Source organism: Sinohyriopsis cumingii, unplaced genomic scaffold (genome assembly GCF_028554795.1).
Source record: "Sinohyriopsis cumingii isolate HCF-2022 unplaced genomic scaffold, ASM2855479v2 utg002226l, whole genome shotgun sequence".
NCBI lineage: Eukaryota > Metazoa > Mollusca > Bivalvia > Unionida > Unionidae > Sinohyriopsis > Sinohyriopsis cumingii.
The window spans coordinates 9,094-21,227 of NW_028316162.1; the positions used below are offsets into that span (position 1 = coordinate 9,094).

The following is a 12,134-nucleotide window of genomic DNA, read 5'->3' on the forward strand; positions in this document are numbered from 1 at the left end:
ACATTTCATTATTAGAACTTCTAAAATTTCATTCGTGGATTATTCTTGGATTTGATTCTTAAAACCATAAGTTATTTTTTTAAATTTTTACAGTGTTTTTTCCTGGGGAAATAAATTATTTGTTAAATTTTTCAAAGCTTGTTGTTTTCACACTTTCTTTTGTTACTGTTTATTCAAGCCTAAACATGTAACATAAGACTTTATTTTGGTTTTAATAAGATATGAAAACAAACTAAATAAAAATATGTAGGAATTATGATTCTGAAAGTATTTATGACAAACATTTTGGTATCAAGAATGGAAATAATATCTGACTGTTAGTCTTTCAGCATCAAGTGGGAGAGACTCTATAGGGGTTTGCATTCTATGCATGGCTAGGAAGGGTAAATAACAGGCAAGTTACAATGTACAAGGCAGCATGATTAATTGTTAATAATATGATTTGTAAGATTTCTTTGACAGGTGTGTTTGGAAGTAAAATGCAGCCACCTGGATTTCATTAAAAGCATACTTGATGTACCAAAAATTTAAACAGACACAATCCTTGTTTAATCTGTGGTATCAAATGTATCAGGAATAATGGGTTTGTTTTGTTTTACAAATGAATTTACTAATCCTTGTTAACTCTGATGAATTGCTTAATGAGATAAGCAGGGGTCATATTTCTAATCAAAGTCATAACTGTCACACCTTCTTGAAGTGGTTTTGAGTGTAATGATTTACACTGATAAATAATTATCCAATACAATTTGATAACCAATCACTCATGGAAAAATTACACAATAAAGTATAATAGGAGACTGCCACCATCAAAATTTATTTAAGTTTAATCTTTCATTAATTTAAGGCAGTAGTTAAAATGAATAATGATGGAAATAAAAGAAAGCGTTCTGCTTATAATAAAGCATTTACAGTTAAATTTATTGAATATGCAAATAACAAAAGTGCTGCAGCATGAAAATTTTGTGTACACAAGAAGCCATATGGGAATGGCAGAGAAGCAAACCAGCATAAGAAGAGATGCCAAGAGCAAAGAAGTCGTGCCAGACTGGGGATGCTTCATTCCATGAATTGGAGAAAGAATTTTCTGATTTGTTAGCAAATGTTGACAGAACAGTTGCATTGTCACAAGAACTGCAATTTGTCTGTTGTTTTGGCCTCTTTAGCTGATGGTTCAAAGCTGCCTCCTGGCATCATTTTTAGATGGAAAACTATACTGAAAAGAATGAAATTTCCTGATTGTGTCATCATTTCTGCACATCAAAAGGGATGGATGGATGAAAGGGGGTTGCCTAAATAAATGCATTAAGAACTTATCACATGTGCCTTGTGATGTCATCTCAGGCTTATGGGTTGGCATATGCAGGGATCATGATCTTTTTAATGTTTTAACCTATTCAGTTTGGGGGGGGGGTTTGGGTTATATCTTAATGGCCTTATACACGAGTATATACAGTGATCAGATAATGAGTAGCTGACATGTGTATTACTGTGGCCTTTTACCAAATACAATCAGCCAATGCTCAACTTTGGAATTTGCAACACCGTACTGTTGGTACCCATTGGGATAATTTTTTAATACATACATGAAAAACAAAAATTTGTACTCCCAAACCTCCTGACAAAGTCATGTTTTGAAAATTATGATTTTTCAGTAAACTAAGAAAAAATAAAAATAATAGAGAGATTTTTTGGCCACTACTACATGTATATATGTCTTTAGCATGTAGTCCGAATGAACGGTTCTGCTTAGAGCTCATGTATAACTATTCTCAGAGCAGTTTATACTATAGATAGAAATAGAGGCAATTAAGAGATATGGTGTTTGCACTTAAGCTATCCCCTTTTCACAGATTATTTAACTGACTGAGAATAGCTTCAGAGAAAACATGTGATTTTCTTTTCTTTATCAAATTTTAATTTCCAGTAATTTTCTCTAAGCTTATATGAAAAAATAACTTCTTCTCATTTAGATGATGTTGTTTTTTGGCGTGATGCACACTGACCCATTATGGGACCTCAAAATAAATTTTTTGAGTTTGTCAGTGTAATGAAACTACCCCAAACTCATTTAGTTTTTTTTTCACTGATTGAGTTCATAAAATATATCTAAATGATCAGCTTTCTGAAGGTAAACATATTAAATATGTTTCAAAAAAGTTATTGATATCTCTGGCTACTGAAGAAAATCAGAACATTCATTCCTGTTAGTATATGGTGATCTTTTATGAAAGTTGCATTCAGTCAAATTTGGACTATTGTAATGTAATTTAGGGGATTGTCTCTAATTCAAGCATAACAAAACTGTTAAGACTCCAAAAGAGGGCATGTCATTTAATTCTAGATCAATGTCTAGACAGTTTTCATGATGCAATGAATTATATACAAATGTTACCAATATAATCTTCTCTACCTATCCATATCTTTCACCAAAGAGATGCTGATGGTACTCCAGTTTTAAGAGCTGTTAGAAGTAAAAATTGAATTATACAAAAATCAAAGAAGTAATTGTTTAAAAAGAGCTTTGTTCATGCATATACTGGTCCAACTGTGTGGAACATTATTCTTGGCAATATAAGGCAGGTTCCTGGTATATTTTCTTTTCATAATCAATGTCTTAAATAGATTAAATATTATGACACTCTAACAGGTAAATGTAAAGATCTCCTGATTTTCTATGCTTATACATCTTTTTTAGTGATGAATTTTTCAATACAATATATTTTATTCATTTTTATGTGCTCACTGATGCTTGTGTATTACAAGCAAGAAACTTTATTTGATTTTCAGAATAATTAAATCATTCCGTTTTAAGCCAATGTTTTTTTTACATGGTGCTGTATTTACTATACATATTGTACATAACAGAGGGCCTCAAGATATATCAGTTCTACTAAGTGAGTTTCTTATCTAAATAAAGTCATCATCATCATTATTATTCTTATTATAAATGTTAATAATCAAATGTTTCTCATTGAAAAATGTATAAAATTGAATTATAATTGTTATTAGAATGATTTTTTTAAATAATATTTTTCATTTGCCTGACTGGACTTTTACATTGGGAAAAGTGGCTGCCCAGCATTAATATTTAGCTGTTCCAGGCTCCTGGGCAATGGGCATACCCAGGTCCACATCTTATCATACAATAGTCAAGTTCCTGGCACAAAGGCCAAGATCATTAGCAGGGGAAAAGTCATAAACTGTGCTTATCATGTACCATTTAATGTACTCTTCTTTTATTTATTGTAATTTTGATCACTAATTTTGTTGTTGCTCTTGTCAGTTTAATGCCATTTTTCAGCACATGATAGGCTATACATGGCGGCCAGTATAATTAGTAGAGGAAGAACCTGGGAAAACACCAGTAAGAACCACTGACTCACGGGAAGCAATAGGCAGCTTTCTCACACACCTACATTTGCCAAGCCCAAGGCTCATACCCAAGTGGACTGAGGTGAAGGTTACAAATTTTGCGAATTATAGTAACATAAAATATAGCTCCCTATTTGTAATGATTTCCCCATTTTGTTGTAGCTTGATACATGTCGTAATCTAGACTGGCTGAAAACTGTAAAACAAGCACATGGTTCAGTTGAAGTTACTTCCCTTGCCCAGGCTGAGGCCATTAATTCCAGGGGAATCTTTTGTGTAGGAGCATTGATTACTGCCAAGGACACCAAAATGAGCTTGGTAAGTTATTTCTTTTTAAATAATGTCCCTTGCATCTCAATTCATCATTATACCTGATATGCTATATCTATACTGTATTCAACACTAGCAAGTGTCCTGGACATATTAGACAATTTTATTTTTGTGGTAAATACTTGAAGTAAATTGCCCTTTACATAAGCACCCCCCACCCCACCCCGCCACTTTCAGATCAGATGCATTGAGCAGTTGAAGACCATTACTATATGAGTGTGTTTGTGACTTGGAATTTTAACGTAGCTTGAAAAAATTTCAGTCATATCGCTACATTGTCTGTAGTGTGTCAATTTATAGTGATGTCTAGTACTGGGACATCATGCTGCAGACATGTAGCATGATGTCTAACCAATCACATTATCCTAAGCCAGGCCAACTGTCCTAACACTAACCTCTTAATGCCGAGTGCCAAGCGAGGCAGCTGTTAGTACCATTTTTAGAAATCTTTGGTATGACTTTGCCGGGCTTCAAACCTGCAACCTCCTGCATCCAAGGCAGATGCTCTAACCACTAGGCCAGCGGAGCAGTCCCATTACTATATCAAGTCACTGGAAAACATTCACAGAGGACTGTTTTGACCTTCAGTTTGTCTTAGCTTATTGATTTTGTCTTAATGATTTGTATTAATGTGTAATGTCTAATAGTTTTGGGATAAAGATTATGATGAGTTCTTCCTAGTCTTATTTATATTTGTTTTTGCACACTAAAGTTTCTTCATGAAAATAATACTATAATGCCTTGTACAGTTTGGATGATGTTTTACAATTTTTTTCTCCTGAACTGATTTATTTGCAAACAATCTTAGACCATGTTATTTGTTTTCAAACAAAGGTTTTAGAGTTTTTACTAGTAATCACATGGGCTTATTTATCAACTACACATATATGTAATAATATAAATAGTGCATTTATGATAGTATTAATTGTAAGTAATGATACCAGCACCAGATCTGGTAATTAAATGCAGATGGAGATTGATCACTTTAGTCAGTTGTGGATAAGTACATCGTAATCTAAGAAAATGTTTGCACTTACTTTGCAAGAAATGTTTAATGTGACAATGATACCTAAAATAATTTAATATTCACTTTGTCATTTTTAATCTCCATTTTGTTATGACTAACGTTTCTTAAAGTAACTAACAGAAGGAAGAGAAACCAAAGGATTTGTAAAATTCATCAAAAGATTTATTTCCTTAGAATATGGAGTGAAAATTCAAATGACACATTATTGTGAATTAGAGCCCAATTAATCCTAAATGTTCTATCACAAGTCCAAAATTATTGAATGTTCTGAAGGAATTCCAGTAATCTTGAATGTATTGGTGTACCAGTAGTCTTGATGTATCACCATAATATAATCCCGAATGTCTTTGAATGAGTCCTTAATAATTCAAAATTAGTGTTTTAGTCCAGAAAGTCAATGAACACTTTGTAATTCTAATGAATAACTTATATGAATAATTCTCAAATAATATCAGAACACAAATAAAAATGATTCTGCAGTTGGAATATAAAGTAAAGAATGTTTTATCTGTACTCAGTGGTCATTAGCATACATCAGTACATGATTGCAGGTTTCTTTTATTTTCACCACTGGAGAGCATATAAAAGGTGACATAACAGCTGTTTACATTGATTCTTTTTTGCACTTAAGTAGTTTAACTTGTGCTACAAAAAATGTTTTAACATGTATGTGAGTTATATTCATTTTTTTTCCCCCCAATACACTCGACTGGGATTATATCTGTTTGTGTTGATGCAGTAGTCTCAGTTTTATTTAGTTCTATATTTACCTGTAATAACCTCATTTAGGATGTCATTGGTAAAGTCTTAAGATCTGTAATACATGTAGCAGTTTAAATAATGGTATTGCTCAATTAATTCTTGAACCTGCCTAAGTGATTTGGCTTATTTAAATATTTAGGGCAATCCTATTTGGAATTGCTTCAAGCATTTTTGTGAGGAGAAATATGGATTATATTTAAGATTTTCAGAGGTAAGATAGTATGAATAAATGGATAGTTTTTAAGTGATACATTCTTTTGTCAAAACAATCTGTATGTTATGAATATAAGTCGATATTAGAACAGGGTCATGTTCATAGACATGTTTCTAGGAAGACTTGTCACCAACAGCAGTACATGCACCTAGTGAAACACAAACAGAAAACCCACAAGAAATGCAAGCAGTATTAATTTCTTTATTTGTAAAAGAAAACATTGCAACATTATCTTGAAAGTGTTCTTCATTGGAAAATAAGGATAGTTAACCTAGTTTATCTAGACCACTTCCAACCAACATTGAACATGCTGAACCCATCAATACACATTCCTGACAATAATTATATTAATTTTGCAGACAAAGTATTTGGGAAGATTGCTGATTTTCACTGGTGCATAAATTATCTGAACAGAGAAAAGTATTATTTCACTTGTTGCAGGTAGTTAGATAAGTGATGGTAAACACACACACACATGATAGCTCTGAAAATTTGAACTGTTGTCACACATTTGATTGTTCTGTCAGGAACAGTTGTAGTCAAGCCTACATGATAGTACATTTGATCTTTTCTTCCAAGTTTTGAAGTCATTATATAGCTAAAGAATTACTAGTATGCTTAGAAATTTTCACAGTCCTTTTCATTTTCAAGTCAATAATGCTGATGTCACCTTCATATCACTAAGATATGCATGGGCTACTTGTCATGACTTTGGAATGGAAAGATTTTTTATCAGGCGTTATGGTAAAGCTTGCACTCATACAAAACCATGGTTATCAGCTTCTGTCTATAATTACATTGACGCAGTCACACTTGACTGTTAAGCAACAGGTGGTGCATGGTCAAAGATAAACTAAAGACGGTAGTGATAGGACACAGTCAGAAGAGTAATGATAGGAGAGGCAGAAATAAGTAAAAGAGTTTCAGTGTGCAAATTCATTCCTTCATACTTAGACCAATCCAGCTAATGTAGTGATGATGATGTAATGAACCTCAACTGACATAGCCTTGAGAATCACTAGGTCTTACTTGTAGCTGACTAGTTCATTAGAATGTTATTTTGGACAGCTCCTGCTTGTGAGATACCAAGTCAGGAGCTTCTGCAATTATTGATGGTAATTTGTTCCAAGTCCCATTTGTACATGGGAAGAAGCTGAACTTCAAACAATTTGCCGATGCTGACTTTAGTTGGAACGTTTATAGTTCCATTTTTCTTTTCTATGCCTTTGTTTTGAAAATGACTATCTTTACCCATCAAACTAAATATATTGTACCTGGTCTTGTTAGAGGATCTGTTATATTGTGTACAGATGCCCCAAAGCCATTTCACACCTGGTAAATGGACAGGGTCACAAATACACATAGGACTAGGCCAGTCACAGGACAAAAGTCATAAATATACAGGACAGAATGTCACAGGACAAAAATCACAAATACACATAGGACAGAATGTCACAGGACAAAAAGAAAAAAAAAACATTTAGGACAGAATGTAACAAGACAAAAAGGCACAATTTGAATTGTTGTAGTAATGGTGGACATGAAGGAGAAAAAGTCAAAGGACATAAAACCACACTTTTTAAATTTGTAATGTTACAAAGGATAAAAAGTCAAACAGCACTTAGGACATAGTAGCAACCACACATACAGAATTCCTGTGTATAATGTTTCTTAATTGTATAAATGGCATTGTTGTTTTACAAAGGCAATAGGTTTGGCTACCTTTGTTTTTGTCTTACTGTTTGTCTTTCTCACAAATTTATCCTAAGGCATATCAAAACATGTATTAAAATCATTATATTCTGTGATTCTTAATTATTATTATTAATGGTTAATTTATATTGATGTTTTTGTAGGAGAAGGGATATTGTTTAGCAACTGAAATCTTAAGGGATACAAACATTAAGATTGTTGAGAAAGAAATATAGCAATGCTTCAAGAATTATCAACCTGAGACTTTATTAACGATTTAAAATAAATCATTAATGAACTTTGGCATTAGTAGTGACAGTTACAATAATGTATTTATTTTGTTAGTACTATATACTGGCATGCTAGCAAACTGTTATAAAATATCTTGAAAATATTAAAATAATCATATGGCTGATACTTGTTATTTTGTTAATATCTCAGTGAAGAAGTTGTAGTCAATTAGCTTGAGCTGTATAAAATCTGGCATGTTACAAATTCAAAGTGTGACTTTATGTTCTGTAGTGACTTATTGTCCTACATGTCTCTCATAATAGTGAAAGTTCAAATTGTGACTTTTAGTCTGTGACTTATGTCTTCTACCTAATACACCTGTTATGGAATGAAGAGATACTTGGAGCTGATTTAATATCATGTGGTGTGTTATACCGAACAAAAACACCTGAAAGTTGAAAGCTGTTTTTTAATAGCTCTGTTTTGGGCATGGATATTTTGAAATTGTGACCTTGGAATGATGTTAGATGTTGGTCACTTAAGTGGTGGCAGATCTTGCAGACAGTCCTTATACATCATATTTGCCTTACTCAAGAATATTATTTCATGCATAGGTAATACTTTGAATGTACGCATCTGCATTTTGAACATTTTCTGTTTGCTGATCAAGAATTATTTTACATGCCCTTTCCTGGAGTCTGAAAATTTTTCTTGTATTGGTAGCAAATGTGTTCCACCAAAGTATATCAGAGTAGTCAAAATACAGCTGAAAGTAATTTTTGTAAAAAATTACTCTCTACTGTAGTAAATGAAAGCCTTGATTTTCTTTAGGAGCCAGAATTTATTTTCTTTGAAATATTATTTATATGATGAGACAATTGGAAGTTATTATCTAGAAATATTCCAAGAATTTTATCTTAACATTTTTTCAGATCATTGTTATCATAGAGAACATGCATCATATCAGTTTGCAATCTTCCTCTTTTCTGTCATGTTATTATCAACAAGACTTGTTTTGTCTGTATTGAGGATCATACCATTTTCCTTGCACCTTATTTGAAGTCAGTTGAGAGCAGTGTAAAGGTTTGTTTTGAACTTAGCTTGGTTGCTTTGAGCATCAAAAAAAGTAGTGTCTTCAGTATACATGTCAGTTGATGAGACTACATATCCAAATTTCCTGGTATGTCATTTATGAACAGACTGAACATTTTGGTCTGTTGTAGGATTATAATGTGTTTTAGAAACAAATCTTGTTTTTTTTAAAATAGATTTTCCTTATCTGTCAAGGTTGAAAGTTTTACATGTACAGTGTTGTTAATATTCCCCCAGGATCTTCAGAATACTCTGCAGCTGACTGTGCCTGACCATGGCAGTGAGTCCCAGAGTCCCAGACAATGCTTATTTGAACAAATGCAGGATCATCAAAGTCGTCACAGACAGTACACATTTGAACAACTACAGGATCTTCAGAGTCGTCTGATGCTGGTGGCTGGAAAGGCAGAGCAGGGAAAGGATGATGTAGACAGGTTTATGCTGGTCAGTGAAGACACTTTTGATTAATTATTAACTGAATTATTTGATTCATCAAATAATTAGAATTTAATGAACAAAACATGATTATTTTTTTCAGATAACGTATAGAGGCATTTTCATTGACTAGGATGGTAGTAGAAATCAGTTTCAAATGCAGAGGTTGTGAATTATGTTGCCAATTTGTCTATACAAGTTAGTTGGAGTTTTTGTGAGAGCTCACTCTAAAAGAGCTCTCAGACTCCAAAGCTTTTTATATCTGTTTGTATACTTTTGAAAAATTATTTTAAAATAAAGGAACCCAAGAGTTTTTAAATTCATTTGACTCTGCTTGGCAAGCTTTTTTGTAACAGGTATTTGGTTACCAGTAGGATGGGTGGAAGGGTGCTGTAACAGTGAGAATAACTTGAGTACAGGTGGCTTTGCTTCAGGTTTTTGCTACTATACTTCAAATTGTGTTTTTAGGTATTTGACAGTATGATGAGACTTGCCATAGTCTTCATCAAACTACATTCAGCAGGATGTATCCTGTTCAATCAATGGCAGACCAAGTTCCTATGTGATCCTAAACGCCCTGTGTGTGCCTTTATAGAATTTGGTCAGGGAGCCAAACCTTTAAAAGGAAGACGGACCAGGAAAGATGATGTCACTACAGTCATACCAAAAATAGCAAAGTTCATGGAGAATTGTCTGGACAAGTGGATAGGCCATATCAACCAGAAAAGATCAAAATATTTGGAATTAAACTATTTCACAACTGATCAGTTGGTTATTTTACAACAAGAACTGGTGAAAGTTGGTCCAGGCCAAAGTCCAGATATCAGGATTTACCCTCTTTTATCAGCTGTGAAGGAGAATTGTACGTATGAAGATTTGGTAGATGCTATGAGGAAGGCTTCAAAAGATATGGAGGTAGTGCAGATGGAGGTGGATGATGAACATAAGGAGATGGAAGGTGAAGCTGATAAGGATGTTGCATCAGATGAAGCAGAGGAGAAGGCGGAGGTATGGAACTTTATAGAAGAGATGATCAAGTCAGGATATTCAAAGAAGCTTGCAGAAGCAGCTCTTATGCATGTGAAGCCTGATCAGATTATAGAGGGTAAGTCTTGTTGGTATGTGAAAGCAGATTATATATATATATATATATATATATATATATATATATATATATATATATAATATCATGCGACACATTGGACATAATATGCTTATAATTATCCAAGGCATTTGTTTTGTCATTGTGTTTTCCTTAATTTTTAAAAACTTGATAGCACAAGAGAAGAGGAGTGAAAGTTAATCTCCTGGGCTTATTCTACACCCTACATTTGAACAATTGCCCCAGGGACTAACTGTACAAGGTACATGGTCATTGCATCTCTCCTTGATATCATGCATTTTTTATAGTTATATTGTGTCATGGTGTGTCACCACATCAGATCTTTAGAAAAAAAATTGTGTAAACAGGTGCTGAATGTTAAATTGAGAAGATACTAGCTACAACAACCAGTTGTTATTATTCTCCAAGATTTGTTTGATGACCAGATCAAATAAAACTTTACCATTCAATCTTGCAAAAAATACCAGCCAGTTAGGTGCTACTTATTTTTGAGGTATTAAGTCTGTGCAGTGGCAGATGCTTTATCTGCTCGGGAAATGGACGCACCCGCCCATCTACGAGTCTCTTGCTGCCTTGCAGGTCGGCTTTTGTTAGCCAAAGGCTAAGGGAGTAAACCCTAAAAGAAAATCCGGAGTGGAGACCCTAAGGCAGCTGGACGATGTACTACATCCCCTTCTGGCAACTCCTTGGTCTGGAGAGGGATGGGCTCCGTCAGACGACTTTTGCCCAAGACACACTGATAATGCTGGACAAATCTGAGCTTACAATACCGGATCAGTCATCACCCGGGTCAACAAGGACCGCGCCTGCCATTGTCCACCAGGACGGAGGTGACAAGTATGCTACTGGTACTATGCATACAATCAGAGCGAGAGACAACGCTGCCATTGCCACCTGAAACATTAGAACTCTGGCGCAAATACACCGCTCCCTCGATAACTCGCGCCCGGATAACTTGCGATCCCACTTATAACGCGGTGTCCGTCTTGGCTCCCGATTTTTTTCCCAGAGAAAATGTATTTAAAATATCTTTAAAATATGCTGAACATGAAAAAATTATGATAAGAATTGATAAATTAAACCTTGATACATTGCTCGTTTTATCATCGAAAATGGTGATTAATGCCCGTAAAAATATAATCCATATTTTGAAATTTCTAAAGAAGAATTAATTTCTGAGATCTCGAAAATGCTTAATTGCGCATATTTGGACACCAATTTTTGATCTGGGACGCAGAAAATCATTGAGGCGGGAGTCCTCCATATGCATGAAATAGGTGTGCGGAAAAATTCAAAGATTTGCCGGTCCTGTTTCAGCCATTTGCTTTGTGGGAAAATGTGTTGATCAGTTAACTGTGCTGATATTTACAATGACAGAATTCAGTGACTGAAAGACTCTTTGATGTACTGTTGCCATTTTATAAGAGTACATTAAAAAAAAAAAAAGAACATGATGCAACAGCTAGGCGGCTAGTTCAAAGGCTTTGACTGGCGGCCAAGTGAGAAAATGTACTGATATTTAGTGATTGAATTCAAAGGCAGAAAGACCCAGTTTTAAAATCCTAGCAAGACCTCTGTTTAAAGATATCATATATTATGTAAGTTTTTATGATAAATAGTTGTCATTATACTGTAAATAAACAGTCTGGTGAAATAGCGATCAATGAAAACTTCTGGTAAATGCTAACAGGTGGCAACAGAGAATGAAATAAACACCAATTAAACATCTTCCTGTTTGAAAGTCACGTTCTAATCCTTTAATTCCGTTTCAGTGTAAACATTGTAATCACAACATATTCTGTTCATTGAAAACATGAAAAGAGTCAATCGACCGTCACATCGAAACCCATGAG

General features: G+C 34.0%; 1 protein-coding gene across 1 annotated transcript in view; it reads left to right on the plus strand.

Moving 5' to 3' along the window:
* Nucleotides 1-1,020: 1,020 nt before the first annotated feature.
* LOC149770911 (E3 ubiquitin-protein ligase rnf213-alpha-like) overlaps nt 1,021-12,134 on the plus strand; it is a 512,819-nt gene continuing 501,705 nt past the window's right edge. The window contains exons 1-4 of the mRNA XM_089948996.1: nt 1,021-1,143; nt 3,538-3,693; nt 8,961-9,167; nt 9,627-10,263. Of these exons, the coding sequence (XP_089805122.1) occupies nt 1,021-1,143; nt 3,538-3,693; nt 8,961-9,167; nt 9,627-10,263 (1,123 nt within the window). The remainder of the gene's footprint in view (nt 1,144-3,537; nt 3,694-8,960; nt 9,168-9,626; nt 10,264-12,134) is intronic.